Source organism: Neophocaena asiaeorientalis, unplaced genomic scaffold (genome assembly GCF_003031525.2).
Source record: "Neophocaena asiaeorientalis asiaeorientalis breed wild unplaced genomic scaffold, Neophocaena_asiaeorientalis_V1.1 scaffold258, whole genome shotgun sequence".
Lineage (NCBI taxonomy): Eukaryota > Metazoa > Chordata > Mammalia > Artiodactyla > Phocoenidae > Neophocaena > Neophocaena asiaeorientalis.
Window position 1 is genome coordinate 6,071,486 of NW_020172591.1, and position 22,617 is coordinate 6,094,102.

The window sequence follows — 22,617 nt, forward strand, 5'->3', positions numbered from 1 at the left end:
GGTACTTGGGAGAAGGAGGAAGGAGAGCATTCCAGGTGGTAGCAGTACAATGTGCAAATGTATTAGGAGGGAGGGACATGGAAGAACTGAGACAAGAGTGGCTGCATGACTATGGTGAAGCCATAGGGACCAGAGCGTGTGGGCCTTGCAGGTCAGGTTGTCTCTTCATCCTACAGCCCTACAGAGCCGAGGTGGGATGTTGAACAGGGGGATAACATGAGCAGGTAAACTTTTTTTCTAAAAGATCACTGCATGGAAAACACATTGGAGGGAGCATGAGTGGATATGGGGGACCAGATAGAAAGCTGCCCTTGTGCTCCAGGTATAAGTAATGGTAGCTTGGACTGGGTGGTGACCATGTAGATGGAGAGAAGTAGACATATTTGAAAGATACTTAGGAGGTAAAATCAACAGGACTTAACGGAAGATGTGGAAGTTGTCAAAGAGAACTGTATGGATTACGGTTTTAATCATGCAAGAGGCCTGGGTTCTTTTTGTTCTGATTTAGTCATGTAATTTTATAGTCCAACACTGAATGTTTTTATTCAAAGCATGTACATTTCGAAGACAATTTTTTTTCACTTTTATTTACATCAAGTCATGTAACTTTCATTGCTTGTTGGGCACATGCCAACTTTTTTGTTTAATCCATTTGGGAGAAAATGCTATAATGGTCTAATTTTTTTTTGAATTATTAACTAGGAAACTGGCTGAAACGATCCTCCCTCTCAGGCCTGGCAGATGGTGTGGAGGACCTCCTGGACATCAGCTCTGTGGACCGCCTCTCTTTCATCAGGCAAAGCTCCAAGGTAAACAGGACATTACTTACGTAAGAGAATGTTGGAGTCACTGATAGAAAAATGTCAGGGCTGGGAACTGCTAAACACCTGGAGGGGCCAAATAAGGAGGAGCTGAAGAAATTCTCTTCAAGGTAAGTAAGTTTTGGAAACTTAAGTGAACTATGGAAACTAAGATGTCTTAGTATGAGGCAATCATAGAAAGGAAAAAAGTGACAAAAAACTATGAATAAAATTGTAATACAGATATAGAGAGGTATATAGGTATTAATTCCCAGCTACTTTTTTTCTTTGGTTTTTTTTTTTGTTTTTTTGGCGGTACGCGGGCCTCTCACTGTTGTGGCCTCTCCCGTTGCAGAGCACAGGCTCTGGACACGCAGGCTCAGCGGCCATGGCTCACGGGCCCAGCCGCTCCGCAGCATGTGGGATCTTCCCGGACCAGGGCACGAACCCGCGTCCCCTGCATCGGCAGGCGGACTCTCAACCACTGCGCCACCGGGGAAGCCCCCAGCTACTTTTAATACATGTATGAAATTCTAACATCTCAAGCTCCTATCCAAGGACACATAATTGTATAGTGATTTCTTTTACACACACACACACACACACACACACACACCCCATATATTTTCCTTCCCTACTTTTCCTACCATCTGAACCTTTCTCCCCTTTGAAAAGGATTAAGAAGCTCAGGATGATTTTTCCCACTAAGTGCTTCTTCTGTTAAGCATTGTAGTAGCATGCAGTTTGGAAAAGGTCGTGATTCTTAGTGAAATCCATTTCTGATGAGTCTTCCCTGTGGCTGATTCATGGCCTGGTTGCTGTAATTTTCAGCATGTAATAGGAGTTACATTTCTTTATATACAAATTATTTGCTTATACTCTTTCTTCTTTGAATCTCACTAAAGCCAGTTTTCTTCTATCTCTTTTTAAAGTAATATTTTGGAGTTATAAAAAGATTATAGCAACCTTATAAGACATTTAGAAGATATATTTATAATTCCTCCTTCATATTCTTTTTACTAAAATTTGGCCAAGTATTTGAGGGTCTGTGAGGTCCATAGCTTCCTTGCTTTGCTGTAAACAAACACATTTTAAGTGTTAGGAAAAAAACATGTTATTGCACTTTAGTTATAGTACACATTATAAATTCATTTATACTGGTTCTTTCATAGAGATTTGAAATCTTCTATTTGGCTATATTTTACTTTCATCTGCTTCTCAGTTGTGGTGTTGTTTGTAAAGGATGAATATGACTTGTTCATAAATTTGAGTTTGGACTTTATCAGAATTAAACTCTAAGGATATCTCAATTGCTCACTAAATTATTTTCATAGTGCCTGATTATTTTACTTTCAATCTATGACCAAGGCTCTCAAATTATAGTTATAAGTGATGTCTTTTTTGGCACATGGGAATAAACTATACAGACTAGCTAACCAGATGTGGAAGCCAAAAGAAATGAAGTGACCTTTATATTCTAAACAACTTATTTTTCAAGGTAAAGGTTAGTATAAACACAAAGAATTTCCTCTGAATTGAGTTATCTGACTACCGTCCTTTTTTTTCTCAGGTCAAATTCACCAGTGCTGTAAAGCTTTCTGAAGGTGGACCAGGGAGTGGAATGGAAAACGGGAGGGATGAAGAGGAGAATTTCTTCAAGCGTCTTGGTAAATGTCACTTGGCCTAAGAATTACATGCAACTTTCATTACACAGAACAAACATTTGATTAGATAAAATGATCTACTTTCTATTTCCTTTGATTTCTTATTCATTTCTTTCTCATATGTGTTTTGTTTGTACTACTATTTATAGCTTCTCTATTTATTATCAATTTGGTGCAACAATTATGGAAGTCCTACCGTGTTCCTCATTCCCTAGTGGGCCCTGGGTGTGCAAAGAATAAGACACAGACTTCTCTTCTGCTGTTCTGTCCCTTATTAAAATCTGAGAGTTCTAAAAAAAACTCCAGGTATCCTTTTATCCATCCACCTATCTACTTAGGAATTCTGCACATTATATCCCAGATGGGTGGCCGGCCACCCTCTGAACACTTCCACCGAGGGCAAGTTTATTACTTTACAAAGCAACCTGTTCCAGAACTAGACAGCTTTCATTGTGAGAAAGTCTTTCCTTATGTGCTGAAAAGATACTTATCCATAAATTTGACTCACTAGTCCTAGTCATGATATCTGTAGCCACACACACACGCACACTCATACCCACATAATGCCAGTTTCACCTATTATCTATTTCATGTTCTCTCTTTTGATCTCACTTCTGCTCATTAAATATTGTTGATTCCTTTTGTTTTCTTTACATAGAAGAGTCTCTAGATCCATCACCAACCTGATTTCATTTTACTATATATTCTAATTAGATGATGTGCTTTACAGAATGTGGTGCTTCAGATGGAATGCAATGCACTATATTTGACTTTAATCAGTGTAATAGATAGTGTAACTGTTAAGCTCCCAGGGATACAGCCAGTGGATGAACACAATTTAAGACTGCATTATCTGTTTTCACATCACAGAGTTGGTTTGTATTGAATTTTGGATTAACTTTTGCCACCTGTCCTTCTCATGAACAAATATCATGCATTACTTTGATGTAGCCCTTATTCATTCTTCATCTCAAAATAAATAAAGTGTATTGTTTCATTAACTTGGGGGGATAGTTAAGTCACTTGTCCAGGAATTCTGCATCTTTTCTTCTCTACAGTTGTGCTATAAAAATCTATCATGAGAGACATACACATTTCCCTGTTTTCATCCAAGTTGTTGATATTCTCACAAAGCAGGACAAATACAAAGAAATAGCTCCTAGAGCACACGTAGTTGACTTTTATTGATTAACAACTTGTGGGTACAGTTTTTCAGCCAACCATACATTTAATTTACTAGTGATCAGCAAGCACTTTCCTACTTTATACAGAAAACATCATTAGACTTTACTAAAAACTTATCTCACTGATATCTTTATAACTCTGTCGAAAGGAGGAATGTAACAATTCACCACGCTGTCTTCTTCAGTAAACTACAGTGGTGTCTATGACTACTTCTGTGTTGTTTTTTTAGTGTTCCTCCCTATCCAATTCTCTCTTACAGAATTTGGCTAGGACACACATCAGGCTTATTAGTCTGTGGTTTCAAGAATCTTCCTAATAATTGGGATCTTTGTCATTTTCAATCCTCTTGTACTCTTTCCACTCATGATATTTTAGAGATATGTCTAGTGTTCAAAACTGTCGGTGTTATAAAGACATTTTTGTGGTGGTTCTTTGAGAATGAAGTGTGGGACTAAAGTATGTTCTCCAGGTATGTGCTGTGTTAGCTGGATGTCATTTGACTAGTACTGTGATCGCATCTCCAGGTCATTTCTGTGCACTGGAATGTAATTTGATGGAACTGAGGCTTAAACTCAGAAACTAGGGTCTTTCACATTTGGTGCCTTTTTAATGAAGCTTTTCTGTACTTTCCCATCTGTGAATTTTTCTCCTTAGTAGAAAGGATGAAAGCATAATTGAGTTGTTTACCCTCCTTTGATTTCCTTACACTCCCTTCTTCAAGTAATAGGTCAATATTTTTACTCTTACTCTTGTTCCAAATGTGTTATCGTTATTGTTTCATAACATTCTGGATTTTGAGTTTTCCTCATCCACTGTTCTTACAGATTTCAACTATTGTTTCACATAGTTTTTATATTCCATTCACAAATAAAAAAGACCTGATACAGAATATTCATACAGCCTGAGTCCAGGATGAGTTTGTGTCAACAATACCTGTAATACAGACAGTCTCTTCCTGTGTGTCTAGAAGACAAAACGATAAAATCTGGGACTGATTTTGGAATATTTTATGTGCTTTGGACTGGCAAAAGAAGATGGCTTGTACATCATCATTCTTTGTCCGCGATCTCTGGCTTGTTAAAAATTATAAAAGGTATTCTGTGAGTTAACTCTTTCAGAATCTCTCGCAAAAGACAGGTATCTCCAGCTATTCTATAAAACCAAAAGAACATTATCTGCTAATCTAAGAACATTGTATTTTGCAACAACTACCATACTTGGCCTTGTGAACATCTTTCTAACTTTGAGCCTGCTTTTGCTTATTTCTTTCTTTCTTTTTTACTTTGCAATCTGTGAATAAATGATCCCCATCCATCCATTATAGATGCATTGTCTTTTTTCCTTCTCATTTATTTTCATTTAATTGCATATTTTCTGTTTCTTTCTTTAAAGTTGTTAAAGAAAGCAAATATGAAACATTCTTACCCTCAATTTCAATGTAGTACCTGAACTTCACTGAGCTAAGATAAAATGCAATAGGCGATAGAATTTTTTCAATCTAAAAAATTATTCAACGAATGAAAAACACATCTGCTGAACATTTAACAGAACTGAAATTACATTCACAGACCAGCTATCTTTTTTGTCTATATTTTTCTATTCACTAAGAATATTTTATTTTAGAAATCATGATGTCTCTATCTGAGGGAAGATATTTCATTAAAGCAATGGGTTTGTTTTTTCCAGCTGATCAGCAAAACTTACTGGATATCTTCTTTGTGCTCAGCTCTGCCATAAACTGTATGGAAAATGCTGCTTAAAGAAATACTAGATTTTGAAATGCTCCTTTGGAATTTAATAGCTTTTTAAAAATGCATTCTATGTAAATCATACCTCAGTAAATTTAATGTTAAAAAATAGTAAATAAATGCAACTAAAATGTACTGAGACTAAAAAATTAATCATGGCCAAGGAAGCCAAGAGGCATCTTTACATTCTAGTAAGTTTATATAAAAGATTGATATAGAAGAGGTACCTTTTATAGGCAAATTACTTTTCAACATTTCTTTCAGTATTACAATACGAGATGTCAGCAGGGTACAACTTGACAATCAGTTTGTAACATGTGCAGTGTTGATTTATTTATTACAGTAGCTTTCCTGACGTAATCACTACCTTCAGCAGTATGTAAAGGTCTGAACTCTTTCAACATAAACATTCAGGTATTCTAGAGACACAGTGTGGCAGAGTGGTAAGAGTACAGGCTGGTTGTCACTAGGTTTGGATTTGAATTCTGACTTTATCACTTTCTGTTGCATGAACTTAGACTAGGCTACTTAACCTGTCCCTTTTCTCTTTATCTTTCTGTCTCTATTCTCTCTCATTCTCTCTCTCTCTCTCTTTAATTATCTTTAAAGATCTGTCTTACATGACTGTTACAAAAAATTTTTTTTAATAAATTATAAAATATTTCATATAGTACTTGGCACACACTAAGTGCTCAAAAAGTTAGTAAATATATTGTTATCTATTAATGCTTTATAGATAAAATGGAAAATTTCCATTGTAAATAGCTTTTACTTACAGCGTGATCCTTATGTCCTGGGCTCGTAGGAGTCTGCTGATCTTCTTACCTGTAATAAGTGTACATCATTCTGTGAATGATTCTTCACAGAGTAGGTTCTTGCTGACAAAGATTGTTTTGATCACTTTTCTCTTAATTATTTTATTTATACTCTTTAACTGCATTGTTTCTGAAGTTCTTTCAATCAAAATGATACTTTCTTTAGTAATATTGAATGCATTTCTTTTAGAATTAATTAGCTTGTCAAAAATATTGGAAGAAATGGTGGGATAATTATTCTTAATGCTTCCTTTAATAAAATGATGACAACTGTTTTTAATAAATTGGTTAAATAAGAATATTTTTTTACCATCCATCCTGTCTTATATATTAGTTCTATTACAAATTTTAGAGTTATCACTTAATGTATCTTAAATCTTAATTATAGTATGAAATAATAAAACAACTGGATTCACTAAAAAGAAAAATATTACTTGGGATCTATCTTAAATTCAAGGTTTAAGTTTAGGTACTGTTAAGGTTATAATTTTTTTTAATGGATGAGATTTCCTGTGATATGTGTATCTATCAAAGGGCTATATATAAATGATTAATAAAGTGATATATAGATAGGAAAAATAACAGGAGTTACCTGTTCTGATAGCTTTGGTAATGTCCAGTGAGTAAACAGAGTAGTATTTTGAAAGGCAGCTGTCTGGAAACAGCATTGTCCAAGAAACGTTTGTTCCTTATTTGTAGTTTCTAGCTTTACCTTCTGTATACCATTTGAAATTCTGTCTTCTGAATTTTTTCCACCTTTAGATTCTTCTTGTGCTACTTCCTTTTGCATTTAATACAAAATATGCTCTACTAAATGGAAAAAAAATACTGAAGTTGTTGAATATAGAATTTTCAATATGGAATATTTGTACCTGAAAAGGAAATGTACCCATAAGGAATGAAATATGGGAAATGTTGATAATAATATTTTAATTATAATCTGAGCCTTTTAAAAAAAATTTTATTGAAGTACAGTTGATTTACGATATTGTGTTAATTTCTGCTGTACAGCAAAGTAATTCAGTTATACATATATACACATTCTTTTTCATATTCTTTTCCATTATGGGTTTATCACAGGATATTGAATATAGTTCCCTGGGCTATAGAGTAGGACCTTGCTTTTTTTTTTTAATTACTTAGTTTATTTCATTTTTGGCTGCATTGGGTCTTTGTTGCTGCACATGGGCTTTCTCTAGTTGTGGCAAGCGGGGGCTACGCTTCACTGCAGTGAGTGGGCTTCTCATTGTGGTGGCTTCTCTTGTTGCAGAGCATGGGCTCTACGTGCGTGGGCTTCAGTAGCTGTGGCTTACAGGCTCTAGAGCACAGGTTCAGTAGTCATGGCACAGAGGATTAGTTTCTCCGTGGCATGTGGGATCTTCCCGGACCAGGGTTCGAACCCATGTCCCCTGCAGTGTCAGGCAGATTCTTAACCACTGCGCCACCAGGGAAGCCCCTGAACCATTTTTGTGCTTATGAAAATTTTCAAACATAGACAAAGAGTAAAAAGGACCCAAGGGATACCAAATATCCATCGCCCACTTGCAATAATGGTAAAAAAATTTTCCAACTTGCTTCATCTTATTTTTTTTTAATGTGTTATGGAACAAATTCCAGTCACCATACCTTTTCACACCTACATATCTCAGTTTGATGCTGAGACATTTTAAAAGTTGTTCACCAGGAATTGGTAATTATTTTCATGCCATGCCATAAATTTTTTTTCAATTTACCAGGAAGTTTTAAATTTGTATGCACTTAACTTCAAATTATATAGAGCAACAGAGCTACAAGGAAAAAATAGACAAATTCAATATCATAATAGGAGATTTAGCATACTGCTGTCATTCGCTGATAGAGGATACCTCTTTCAGAACCAGTAGACACCCCCCCCCAAAAAAAGTTAGTAAGGATATAAAAAACTTAAATAATGTAAAGCAAATTTGATTCAACAAGCAGATATATAGTCACTATACTCCAAAACTTTAAATTACAAATTATTTTCAAGCACAGTTGGAACATTTTTAAAACTGACCATATTGTGCTATAAGGCAAATTTTAACAAATTTCAAAGTATTAAAATTATACAAAGTGTGTTTCTTGACTTGTAGTTAAGCTACAAATCAGTAACGAAAAAGTAACTAGAAGGTATGAAATACACTACTTCTAAGTAACACCCCACAAAACAAGTCACAATTGGAGTTAGAACATAAGTCAAACAGAATGATAATAAAAATATTACATATCAAAACTTGGATGTGACTAAAGCTGTGCTCACAGGAAAATGTATAGTCTTTTTTTTTTCCAAGGTAACAGTAGTTTTTTTTTTTAATTACACACGTCTATAAACTTAATAAATAGGTTTTCTTTATATTTTTTATACAACAGGTTCTTATTAGTCATCAATTTTATACACATCACTGTATACACGTCAATCCCAATCACCCAGTTCACACCACCACCCCCACACCCCCGCGGCTTTCCACCATTGGTGTCCATACGTTTGTTCTCTACATCTGTGTCTCAATTTCTGCCCTGCAAACTGTTTCATCTGTACCATTTTTCTAGTTTCCACATATATCCGTTAATATACAATATTTGTTTTTCTCTTTCTGTCTTACTTTACTCTGTATGACAGTCTCTAGATCCATCCACGTCTCAACAAATGACCCAGTTTTGTTCCTTTCTATGGCTTAGTAATATTCCATTGTATATATGTACCACATCTTCTTTATCCATTTGTCTGTCAATGGGCATTTAGGTTGCTTCCATGACCTGGCTATTGTAAATAGTGCTGCAGTGAACATTGGGGTGCATGTGACTTTTTGAATTTTGGTTTTCTCTGGGTATAGGCCGAGTAGTGGGATTGCTGGATCATATGGTAATTCTATTTTTAGTTTTTTAAGGAACCTCCATACTGTTCTCCATAGTGGCTGTATCAATTTACATTCCCACCAACAGTGCAAGAGGGTTCCCTTTTATCCACACCCTCTCCAGCATTTGTTGTTTGTAGATATTCTGATGAAGCCCATTCTAACTGGTGTGAGGTGATACCTCATTGTGGTTTTGACTTGCATTTCTCTAATAATTAGTGATGTTGAGCAGCTTTTCATGTGCTTCTTGGCCATCTGTATATCTTCTTTGGAGAAATGAGTATCATCTTTAATTTCTTTCATCAGTGTCTTATAGTTTTCTGCATACAGGTCTTTTGTCTCCCTAGGTAGGTTTATTCCTAGGTATTTTATTCTTTTTGTTGCAGTGGTAAATGGGAGTGTTTCCTGAATTTCTCTTTCATATTTTTCATCATTAGTGTATAGGAATGCAAGGGATTTCTGTGCATTAATTTTGTATACTGAAACTTTACCAAATTCATTGATTAGCTCTAGTAGTTTTCTGTTGGCATCTTTAGGATTCTCTATGTATAGTGTCATATCATCTGCAAACAGTGCCGGTTTTACTTCTTCTTTTCCAATTTGTATTTCTTTTTCTTCTCTGATTGCTGAGGCTAGGCCTTCCAAAACTATGTTGAATAATAGCAGTGAGAGTGGACATCCTTGTCTTATTCCTGATCTTAGAGGAAATGCTTTCAGTTTTTCACCATCGAGAATGATGTTTGCTATGGGTTTGTCATATATGGCCTTAATTATATTGAGGTGGACTCCCTCTATGCCCACTTTCTGGAGAGTTTTTATCATAAATGGGTGTTGAATTTTGTCAAAAGGTTTTTCTGCATCTATTGAGATGATCATATGGTTTTTATTCTTCAGTTTCTTAATATGGTGTGTCACATTGTTTGATTTGCATATATTGACGAATCCTTGCATCCCTGGGATAAATCCCACTTGATCATGGTGTATGATCCTTTTAATGTGTTGTTGGATTCTGTTTGCTAATATTTTGTTGAGGATTTTTGCAGCTATATTCAGCAGTGATATTGGTCTGTAATTTTCTTTTTTGTAGTACCTTTGTCTGGTTTTGGTGTCAGGGTTATGGTGGCCTCATAGAATTAGTGTAGGAGTGTTCCTTCCTCTGCAATTTTTTGAAAGAGTTTGAGAAGGATGGGTGTTAGCTCTTCTCTAAATGTTTGATAGAATTCATCTGTGATATGTGGTATGCGAGCCTCTCACTTCCATGGCCTCTCCCATTGTGGAGCACAGGCTCCAGTCACGCAGGCTCAGCAGCCATGGCTCACGGGCCTAGCCGCTCCACGGCATGTGGGATCCTCCTGGACTGGGGCATGAACCCGCGCGCCCCGCATTGGCAGGCGGACTCCCAACCACTGTGCCACCAGGGAAGCCCTGTTGGAAGATTTTTAATCACAGTATCAATTTCATTGCTTGTGATTGGTCTGTTCATATTTTCTATTTCTTCCTGGTTCAGTCTTGGAAGGTTATACCTTTCTAAGAACTTTTCCATTTCTTCCAGGTTGTCCATTTTATTGGCATAATGTTGCTTGTAGTAGTCTCTTAGGATGCTTTGTAGTTCTGCAGAGTCTGTTGTAACTTCTCCTTTTTCATTTTTAATTTTATTGATTTGAGTCCTCTCCCTCTTTTTCTTGATGAGTCTGGCTAATGGTTTATCAATTCTGTTTATCTTTCAATGAACCAGCTTTTGTTTTTATTAATCTTTGCCACTGTTTTCGTTGTTTCTATTTCATTTATTTCTGCTCTGATCTTTATGATTACTTTCCTTCTGCTAACTTTGGGTTTTGTTTGTTCTTCTTTCTCTAATTCCTATTGTTGTAAGGTTAGATTGTTTACTTGAGATTTTTCTTGTTTCTTGAGGTAGGCTTGTATAGCTTGAAACTTCCCTCTTAGAACTGCTTTTGCTGCATCCAATAGGCTATGGATTGTCATGTTTTCATTGTCATTTGTCCCTAGGTATTTTTTGATTTCTTCAGTGATCTCTTGGTTATTTAGTAATGTATTGTTTAGTCTCTATGTGTTTGTGTTTTTTACGTTTTTTCCCCTGTAATTGATATCTCGTTTCATAGCGTTGTGGTCAGAAAAGATGCTTGATATGATCTCAGTTTTCTTAAATTTACTGAGGCTTGATTTGTGACCCAAGATGTGATCTATCCTGGAGAATGTTCGGTGCACACTTGAGAAGAAAGTGTAATCTGCTGTTTTTGGATGGAATGTACTGTAAATATCAATTAAATCTATCTGGTTTATTGTGTCTATTATAGCTTCTGTTTCCTTATTTATTTTCATTTTGGATGATCTGTCCATTGGTGTAAGTGAGGTGTTAAAGTCCCCCACTATTATTGTGTTACTGTCGATTTCCTCTTTTACAGCTGTTAGCAGTTGCCTTATGTATTGAGGTGCTCCTGTGTTGGGTGCATATATATTTATAATTGCTATATCTTCTTCTTGGATTGATCCCTTGATCATTATGTAGTGTCCTTCCTTGTCTCTTGTAACATTATTTATTTATTTATTTTCTTGCAGTACATGGGCCTCTCAGTGTTGTGGCCTCTCCCGTTGTGGAGCACAGCCTCCGTATGTGCAGGGTCAGCGGCCACGGCTCACGGGTCTAGCCACTCCGCGGCATGCGGGATCTTCCCAGACCAGGGCACGAACCCATGTCCCCTGCATTGGCAGCTGGACTCTCAACCACTGCGCCACCAAGGAAGCCCTAACATTCTTTATTTTAAAGCCTATTTTATCTGATATGAGTATTGCTACTCCAGCTTCCTTTTGATTTCCATTTGCATGGGATATCTTATTTCTTGCTTCTGCTCTCTGCCCTGTGGTGGATGAGGCTGTCTAAGAGGCTTGTGCAAGTTTCCTGATGGGAGGGACTGGTGGTAGGTAAAGCTGGCTGTTGCTCTGCTGGGCACAGCTCAGTAAAACTTTAATCCGCTTGTCTGCTGATGGGTGGGGCTGGGTTCCCTCCCTGTTGGTTGTTTGGCCTGAGGCAACCCAACACTGGAGCCTACCTGGGCTCTTTGGTAGGGCTAATGGCAGACTCTTGGAGGGCTCACACCAAGGAGTACTTTCCAGAACTTCTGCTGCCAGTGTTCTTGTCCCCACGGTGAGCCACAGCCACCCCCCGCCTCTGCAGGAGACCCTCCAACACTAGCAGGTAGGTCTGGTTCAGTCTCCTATGGGGTCACTGCTCCTTCCCCTGGGTCCTGATGTGCACACTACTTTATGTGTGCCCTGCAAGAGTGGAGTCTCTGTTTCCCCCAGTCCTATTGAAGTTCTGCAGCCATATCCCACTAGGTTTAAAAGTCTGATTCTCTAGGAATTCCTCCTTCCATTGCCAGACCCCCAGGTTGGGAAGCTTGATGTTGGGCTCAGAACGTTCACTGCAGTGGGTGGACTTCTGTGGTATAAGTGTCCTCCAGTCTGTGAGTCACCCACCCAGCGATTCTGGGATTTGATTTTGCTGTGATTGCACTCCTCTTATCATCTCATTGTGGTTTCTCCTTTGTCTTTGGATGTGGGGTACCTTTTTTGGTGAGTTCCAGTGTCTTCCTGTCGATGATTGTTCAGCAGCTAGTTGTGATTCTGGTGTTCTCACAAGAGGGAATGAGAGCACTTCTTTCTACTCCGCCATCTTGGTTCAAGCCCCATGCCATAATTTTTTATCTTGTGGTAATAAAGTCCAAAGGAATCTTTTCACCAAGCTTGAACTGCTTCCAAAGGATGTGTTTTCTAAAAGAACAGGTGCTCACCTTTTTCCACTAGTACATACTTTCATGGTAAACCAAGCTCATAATTGTAAATATCGCCCTTTTATTTACAAAGAATGCAAATTATTAAAGGGGTACATCCAACTCTGGATCTGATTTTTAAATGCAAATTTGTGAACATTAGTGTTTATTAATAGGAACAGATTATTCACCATACATCTGCAACCACCAATCATGACCTGCTTGTGTATAGGGCACCTTAGTTGAGAGCAAAGGCTACGTGGGGCCACTTTTTTTGTGTTGAGGCAGCAAGTGGGAAAGTGGGGCAGTGGGTGGGAGGTATCAAGGTATTTTTGACAGAAGAGGTGAGAAAGCCGTTTCCTGTAATGGGATCTGTGACTTAGTGAGGACCTAGAGTTGGCAACATTGCAAATGGTGTCAGCACACATTAAGCCAAGCACTAAATCAGGGGGTATATTCTTAGGTGCTGAAAGTACATTTCAGAGTTATGGGAAGTAATTTGGGCTCGGTGTATAAAACTATATTCAATATTATAGCATTATATAAGATAAACTAAATATTATATATATATACATATATATGTGTATATATATATATACATATATATGTGTGTGTATGTGTATATATATATGTGTGTATATATATATACTAGAAGCTATAGAAAAGCTATGAGATACTTTGGTTTTTAAAAACATACATGGGGTTAAAAGAAATGAAAAACAATGCTTTGTATTATTCTTCCTTAATGTGTGATCCTTAGACTTTCTGTATTAAAATCATGTGGCATGTTTGTTAAAAATATACATAGCCTGCAGACCTATGGAATCCATATCTCTAGCGATGAGATCTGATAGTCTGCATTTTAAGAAGCTCTAGACTGATTCTCATTCGTATGCAGTTTAACTATGGAAAAATAAGTGAGGATGAGTCAGTGGTTCCTAAACCTCTGACCACCGTGTGGGGTCAGGCTGGCTGCATCCTTATCATCTGTGAGGCTTTACAAAGCACACATTCTTACACTCCTCTTTCAGAGACTCTGGTTCTGAACTTCTGAATAAGATTCAAAAGCTGCCCAGATAATTCTGATGCACAGGCAGGTTTGGAAATCCTGGCATTAAATGACCAACCTCTCAAGTCCTTTACAACCCTAATAATCAGTGATTCTTTGCATTGTAACTAAGATATCAAGATACTGTCTTTGATATCAGTTTTTTGTAACAGATCTGAAATTGCACAGTGATTTTGCATCTTCCATAAAAACAGAAGTTAGTTACAGGCAGAATCATCTTAAATAATCCTCTTAGCAGTGTTAGAGAAGAGACCTGGAAGCAAAATGATCAGACCCTATATTTATCTATTTTTTTTTAATTTTTAATTTTTAAAATTTATTGCTGCATAGTTGATTTACAATGTTGTGTTAATTTCTGCTATACAGCAAAGTGATTCATATATATATATACATTCATACATATATATATATACATATATATATACATACGTATATATATGTACATTGTTTTTCACATTCTTTTCCATTATGGTTTATCACAGGATATTGAATATAGTTCCCTGTGCTATACAGTAGGACCTTGTTGTTTATCCATTCTGTATATAATAGTTTGCATCTGCTAATCCCTAACTCCCAATCCATCCCTCCCTCATCCCCCCTCCCCCTTGGCAACCACAAGTCTGTTCTCTATGGAACAGACCCTATATTAAAATAGTTATATAAGACCCCTTATTAACATATGCTATGTGTCATCAGATTCCTAAAAGTCAAGGTGTCCAAATCAAGCATTAGATAGAGAGGAGGGAAGTGTAGTTCAGGAAAAAGTTCTTAGGCCAACACTATAGAAAATGCATTGTTGAAACTTCAAAGCTCTTTTTTAATCTACAACCATTACACTCTCTCTCCTTTATTCCTCCAACATGGGAAAACCCCTACAGGTTGCCACAGTTTTGATGACCATCTGTCTTCCAACCAAGATGGCGGAAAAAGCAAAAACGTGGTGAATCTTGGAGCAATCCGACAAGGAATGAAGCGCTTTCAGTTTCTGTTAAACTGCTGTGAGCCAGGGACAATTCCTGATGCATCGATCTTGGCAGCCGCCTTGGATCTTGTAAGTTGTTGGAAGAATTTTCTCATCCTGTATCCCATTCCAGTTAATTCTGCTAATGGAGGAAAGCATGAATCCCTACTCCAAAGCCTAACTATGGGGTTACGTTTTTGGTCTTTTTTTGTTTTTCCTCAGCATTAGTGGCAAGAGGAGGGGAAAAGGTAGTAAGGTAAAAGAAGAAAAGAAAGGGGAAAAAATCTTAGTAAATATATTCTGTACAGCATCATGATTAACAGTGTATGAGGATTCTGGAATGAGACTGCCTGGGTTAAAATCACTCTGACATTTATTAGCTAAGCCCTGTAAAATGAGATTAAGAGTAATAATAATATTATGCCTACCTCCTAGGGTTAGTGTGAGGATTAAATGAGATACTAGATGTAAAGTCCTCATCATAATGCCTGAAATATAGCAGTTGCTCAATAAAGTAGGTCATTATTATTATTACATTATTAGTCATGTCTGTCGTATATTAGTCCTTTAAACTCTGTCTTGATTTAATTGCATATTAATTGAGTGAAAATACGAAGCAAAGATCAATTGAAATTAATTGCACAGAAGCACCTTGAACATTGTGTAGCCTTATACACATGTAAGAGATTCAAGAGTATAATGTGGATCTTGTTTAGAAAGTATTTTTGTCAAATGAGACCCAGATATGAGTTTTGAACACCATCTTTCAATTTCCTTTATTTACCTTCTGGTTTAATAAATCATTCATATGCTATATAAATACTGGGTACAAAATTCCAAGTAAATATCAAGAAGTAAAAGTTTTCTGTATTCACACTTTAAGAAGAAAAACTAAAATAGACATTTTTACAACAAAAACCCTTTAGCCTGCCTACAAATGATCCCTTTTTGTAACACATGAATATGTAACCACTGGCCACTCATATTTTACCTTGGAAAATAGTCCAAACCTTTTAACATAATTCATGACATTTTTCTGTGACATTAATAGCTTTTGCTGTCATGATATTTAGTGACCAGCAAGGTATGTAGCTTCACTTAAGCTGAAAATGCAAATACCACTGTAATCACCCAGAATGATGACCTGTGGTTATTTAAGATTTTTCAGTCAGTTTCCGATTCCTGGACATTGGTCTTTGAAAGTTTTTTTTTTTTAATTCCAAAGTGTTTAATGTGTACTGATATATGCTATGATGACTGTAAAATGTAGAAAGTCACAGGTCTCCAGGAGAGCTGAGGCAGGTGGCAATCAAACAATTAAAGAATGATGAGATGCCTGTCTAAAGCAAGAGCTGACAAGGCAAAGAGCCAATTTCTTGTTTTCTAAGTGAGAGAGGGGAAACCAGCCTGTCACTCGTTTGAGTCATGCATGGTTCTTCTTAATCACCAACTGGCCAGGGTTCAAAGCCAGGAAAGGATAGAGCCAGATTAGAACAGACCTTATATTTGGTACAATACCATGTTGACTCTCTCATTAAAAAATTATGTGAGATCACTATAGGAACTTTAAAATGTGAAAAATAAGAAATTCTGTATTTTAAACCTGATAGTTTAAATGTGATTAAGAAAGTGAAGATGACACAAACTAGTTGAACAATGGTTAAATACACAATAACTATGGTGCATTAGAACTTTATGGGTAGTTTATGCTACAGTGTTCCAGATGTACTATTATGTCCATCTTTGTTTCAATCCTAAAGTCACAGATACTTTGGAAAATTTTTAGACAAGTGAGACATCAAATTTCTCCAGCAACTGTCTGAGTGTAAGGAAAATGATAATAATGAATCATGTTACTTCAACTTACTGTTGAAAGGGAAAGATAGAGGCACAGCTGCCCATACAAATTGGACAATGATAGGATAATAGCATTTGGACAACTGTCAGTAAAATAAGCACCTGATGACAGAGAGAATGGATTGTCCTTCCCTCTTCTGGAAAGCCTCAGCCCCACACCCACAACTCTTTCAGAGATCCTGAGTGAAGTCTCCACATGAATGTATATCATATACTGGACTCCAAGCCACTCTTTTCATTCACGCATTTTCCACATGAGAAAACAAAAGCCCCAAGAGCTAAGGTGACTTTGCTCAAGGTCATATAAGCCAGTCGAAGTGAAAACTGGGCTCGGAGAAGAACCTTCTGATTCTATTCAGGACTCTTTTAGCAATACCGTATACTTTCTCTGTAAAAAAAAAAAAAAAAAAAAAAAAAAGTTATTTAGGTAAATCGGAAAGTGTCTCTTGATACACTGAAAATGTACTTAAATGTATATGGTCTCCATAATAAAGAAGAGGCAAATGATTTCTAATGGTCCAAAAGCAATTGAATCTTTTTTTTTAAAAAGGTCATGTGACTGCATGATGAATTTATAATAGGAACATATAGGAGATTTTCAACTTTAAAGATTCACACTACACATTTACCCACTAAATCAGTGATTCTTAACATTTTGGAGACATAAACTCTTTAAGAACTGAATGAAAGCTATGGAGAGCTATGGAGAGAATTACACTTACAGACAAAATATTCAGCCTGTAATATCAGAAGGTTCATGAACTCCCCCAAAACCCACCCATGAAACAAAAAATGGGAAGAACACAGTCTCAATGTATTATCATTGGCAAAGAGACACTCTTTAATAAAGTAGTTGGAATGATTTTATTAACGTTGATGGTGTAAAAATAGAAGGAATAACTGCTTCCTACATAAAAAGCTTTTAAGCTTTATAAGATATGTGGTCATGGGAGAAACAGGAGGCTTGTCACAAAGAGAGTGATACATTTGAAAGTTTAAAAAATAATCCCAGTCAAGGGCTTTCCCTGATGGCACAGTGGTTAAGAATCCTCCTGCCAATTCAGGGGACACGGGTTTGAGCCCTGGTCCAGGAAGATCCCATATGCCCTGGAACAACTAAGCCCATTCACCACAACTACTGAGCCTGTGCTCTAGAGCCTGCAAGCCACAACTACTGAAGCCCACGCACCTAGAGCCTGTGCTCTGCAACAAGAGAAGCTATCGCAATGAGAAGCCTGTGCACTGCAACAGAAAGTAGCTCCTGCTTGCTGCAACTAGAGAACGCCCACATGCAGCAATGAAGACCCAAAGCAGCCAAAAATAAATATATTTTAAAAGTAATAAATAAAATCGTGTTATCAATAGGTTCTTTAAAAAAAATAATCCCATTCAAACAAATTAACACTGGCTTCTGAATGGAGATTATAAAAGTATTCATCAATATTCTTCTTAAAATAATCGGTCTCTTGGATGCTGGAATTTCATTCCCTCTCATCAGATGGTTCCATACCTATATGATTTCCAACTGCTATAATGCTTAGAGTTTTCAAGGAGATTTAATTCATGGCTGAATTCCAGAAGACATTTAAAATTTATTTTACTTCCTCCAAATAAGATTATGGCCAGGTAGTTACCAGATCACTAGATTCTCCTTTCTTCCCTTCCTGTTGGACCAACTCTGGCCCTGCTTGACCTTCTCAATCTTATTAATCTCATGGCAATAAATAAAATAAATGGGGTTTGATACTTATAAGTGGTGTCTTCAAGCTTCAAAGTAAAGAAGCATTTTCTGATCACTATAGATGTCCAGTGATGAAGTAGATACATTGAGAAGTAATTAGCTCTTTGTCACTACGCTGGACTCAATGGGGAAGTACAGGGAGACTCAAGAAGGGGGTGGTTAGTATGAGTTTCTTTCGTATCTGAGAATCTTTGATTCTAGGTCAAGACCAAGGAGTGTCCAGAGGTCAGAATCAGTCACGGTTTAAAGGAAACAGAGACAGAATCTAGGTACACCTGGTTGGTTGAAAAAAAAAGGGATAGGTGTTGATGGTGGTGGTGGTGGTAATGTTGGTGGTAATGGTAGTCGTGGTGGTGGTGTGGTTGTGGTGTGGTGGTGGCGGCAGTGGTGAGAGAGGTGGTGGTAGAAGATAACAAAAGTAACATTTTCATTGTATGTCATAGTTAATAAAGCACCTTCACATTCATTGTCTTATTTGTTGATATAAGAGGAAAGGGTTAAGCCAGGACATGGTCCCCAAATGAGGGTACATTCAACTTCAGTTTCTCAGGTATAGAAAAGTGAAGGAATTGAAGTCACTGGTGAATACTGGCAAGAGAACTGAGAGGAAGGAAAATATAGCTGCATGTCTAATATGTTTGAATCATAGTAACATCCTGTTTTTACCATCATTGTGCAAGTGTGGCAATTGCAGTTGTTCATACCTGTCTCTTTGGGTTAGGAGACCCTTGAGATTACTCTAACATTCACAAGTTGTCTTCTATTAAAGGTATTATTAACTTTTGTATCCTCTGTGTTTGGTTTCACTTAATATCTGATCTCATCTGCTTCCTGACTTTCAGGAATGCTTCACTTTTAAATATGTTCTAGAATGAATTTGGGAGTGTTCCTCCCTCTGCAATTTTTTGGTAGAGTTTGAGAAGGATCATTGTTAGCTATTCTCTAAATGTTTGATAGAATTCATCTGTGAAGCCATCTGGTCCTGGACTTTTGTTTGTTGGAAGATTTTAATTACAGTTTCAATTTTATTACTTGTGATAGGTCTGTTTATGTTTTCTAATTCTTCCTGGTTCAGTCTGGGAAAATTGTACTTTTCCAAGAATTTGTCCATTTCTTCGTGGTTGTCCACTTTATTGGCATATAGTTATTTGTAGTAGTCTTTATAATCCTTTGTATTTCTGTGGTGTCAGGTGTGATTTCTCCTTTTTAGTTTCTAATTTTATTGATTTGCATCCTCTCCCTTTTTTTCTTGATGAGTCTGGCTAAGGGTTTATCAATTTTGTTTATCTTCTCGAAGAACCAGCTTTTAGTTTCATGGATCTTTGCTATTGTTTTCTTCATTTCTCTGTCATTAATTTCTGCTCTGATTTTTATGATTTCTTTCCTTCTACTGAATTTGGGTTTTTTGTTCTTTCTCTAGTTGCTTTAGCTGTAAGTTTAGAGTGTTTATTTGAGATTTTTCTTCTTTCTTGAGGTGAGATTGAATTGCTATAAACTTCCCTCTTAGAACTGCTTTTGTTGCATCCCATAGGTTTTGGGTCATCATGTTTTCATTGTCATTTGTTTCTATGTATTTTTTAATTTCTACTTTGATTTCTTCAGTGATCTCTTGGTTATTTAGTAACACAGTGTTTAACCTCCATGTATCTGTGTTTTTTACAGTTTTTTTTTCCTGTAATTGATTTCCAGTCTCATAGTGTTGTGGTCAAAATATGCTTGATACGATTTCAATTTTCTTAAATTTTCCAAGGCTTGATTTGTGACCCAGGATGTGATCTATCCTGGAGAATGTTCCATGTGCACTTGAGGAGAATGTGTATTGTGCCACTTTCTGGTGGCATGTCCTATAAATATCAAGTAAATCTATCTGGTCTATTGTGTCATTTAAAGACTGTGTTTCCTTATTTTCTGTTTGGATGATCTATCCATTGGTGTAAGTGGGGTGTTAAAGCCCCCTACTATTATTGTGTTACTGTTGATTTCCCCTTTCATTGTTGTTAGCATTTGCCTTATGTATTGAGGTGCTCCTATGTTGGGTGCATAAACATTTATAATTGTTATATCTTCTTCTTGGATTGATCCCTTGATCATTATGTAGTGCCCTTCCTTATCTCTTGTAACAGTCTTTAGTTTAAAGTCTTTTATCTGATATGAATATTGCTATTTCTTTTGATTTCCATTTGCATGGAATATCTTTTTCCATCAATTCACCTTCAATCTGTATGTATCCCTAGGTCTGAAGAGGTTCTCTTGTAGACAGCATATATATGGGTCTTATTTTTGTATCCATTCAGCCAATCTGTGTCTTTTGGTTGTGCCATTTAATCCATTCACATTCAAGGTTATTATCGACATGTATGTTCCTATTACCCTTTTCTTAATTGTTTTAGGTTTGTTTTTGTGGATCTTTTTCTTCTTTTGTGTTTCCTGCCTAGAGAAGTTTCTTTAGCATTTGTTGTAAAGCTGGTTTGGTGGTGCTGAATTCTCTTAGCTTTTGCTTCTCTGAAAAGCTTTTGATTTCTCTGTTAAATCTGAATGAGATCCTTGCTGGCTAGAGTAATCTTGATTGTAGGCCACCAATCACCCTGATACCAAAGCCAGAAAAAGATATCACAAAGAAAGGAAATTATAGATCAATATCACTGATGAACATACATGCAAAAATCCTGAACAAAATACTAGCTAACAGAATCTAACAAAATATTAAAAGGATCATACACCATGATCAAGTGGGGTTTATCCCAGGGATGCAAGGATTCTTCAATATATGCAAATCAATCGATGTGATAAACCATATTAACAAATTAAGGAATAAAGAACATATGATCAGCTCAATAGATGCCAAAAAAGCTTTTGACAAAATTCAACATTCATTTATGATAAAATCTCTCCAGAAAATGGGCGTAGAGGGAACCTACCTCAACATAATAAAGGCCATATATGACAAACCCACAGCAAACGTCATACCCAATGGTGAAAAATTGAAAGCATTTCCACTAAGATCAGGAACAAGACAAGGATGTCCACTCTCGCCACTCTTATTCAACATAGTTTTGGAAGTCCTAGACATGGCAATCAGAGAAGAAAAGGAAATAAAGGAATACAAATTGCAAAAGAAGAAGTAAAACTGTCACTGTTTGCAGATGACATGATACTATACATAGAAAATACTAAAGATGCCACCAGAAAACTACTAGAACTAATCAATGAATTTGGTAAGGTTGCAGGATACAAAATTAATGCACAGAAATATCTGGCATTCCTATACACCACCAACAAAAAATCAGAAAGAAAAATTAAGGAAACAATCCCATTCACCATCGTAACAAAAAGAATAAAATACCTAGGAATAAACCTGCCTAAGGAGACGAAAGACTTGTACTCAGAAAACTGTAAGACACTGATGAAAGAAATCAAAGATGACATAAACAGATGGAGAAACATACCATGTTCTTGTATTGGAAGAACCCGTATTGTGAAAATGACTATACTACCCAAAGCAATCTACAGATTCAAGGCAATCCGTATCAAACTACCAATGGCATTCTTCACAGAATTAGAACAAAAAATTTTACAATTTGTATGGAAACACAAAAGACCCCAAATAGCCTGAGAAAACCATAATTCAAAAAGAGACATGTGGGCTTCCCTGGTGGCGCAGTGGTTGAGAGTCCACCTGCCGATGCAGGGGACACGGGTTCGTGCTGCGGTCCGGGAAGATCCCACATGCCGCGGAGCGGCTGGGATCGTGAGCCATGGCTGTTGAGCCTGCGCATCCAGAGCCTGTGCTCCTCAACGGGAGAGACCACAACAGTGAGAGGCCTGCGTACCAGAAAAAAAGAGACGTACTCAATGTTCATTGCAGCACTGTATACAATAGCCAGGCCATGGAAGCAACCTAAGTGTCCATCGACAGATGAATGGATAAAGAAGATGTGGCACATATATACAATGGAATATTACTCAGCCAAAAAAGAAATGAAACTGAGTTATTTGTAGTGAGGTGGATGGACCTAGAGTCTGTCATACAGAGTGAAGTAAGGCTGAAAGAGAAAAACAAATACCATATGCTAACGCATATATATGGAATGTAAAAAAATAAAAGGTAGGTGAACT

At 36.8% G+C, this 22,617-nt stretch overlaps 1 protein-coding gene across 2 annotated transcripts in view; it reads left to right on the forward strand.

Moving 5' to 3' along the window:
• Nucleotides 1–22,617, forward strand: part of UNC80 (unc-80 subunit of NALCN channel complex) — a 230,563-nt gene that overhangs the window by 62,665 nt on the left and 145,281 nt on the right. For both annotated transcript variants that reach the window (XM_024738362.1, XM_024738363.1), the window contains exons 20-22: nt 703–809; nt 2,371–2,467; nt 14,821–14,993. In XM_024738362.1, coding sequence (XP_024594130.1) covers nt 703–809; nt 2,371–2,467; nt 14,821–14,993 — 377 coding nt within the window. The remainder of the gene's footprint in view (nt 1–702; nt 810–2,370; nt 2,468–14,820; nt 14,994–22,617) is intronic.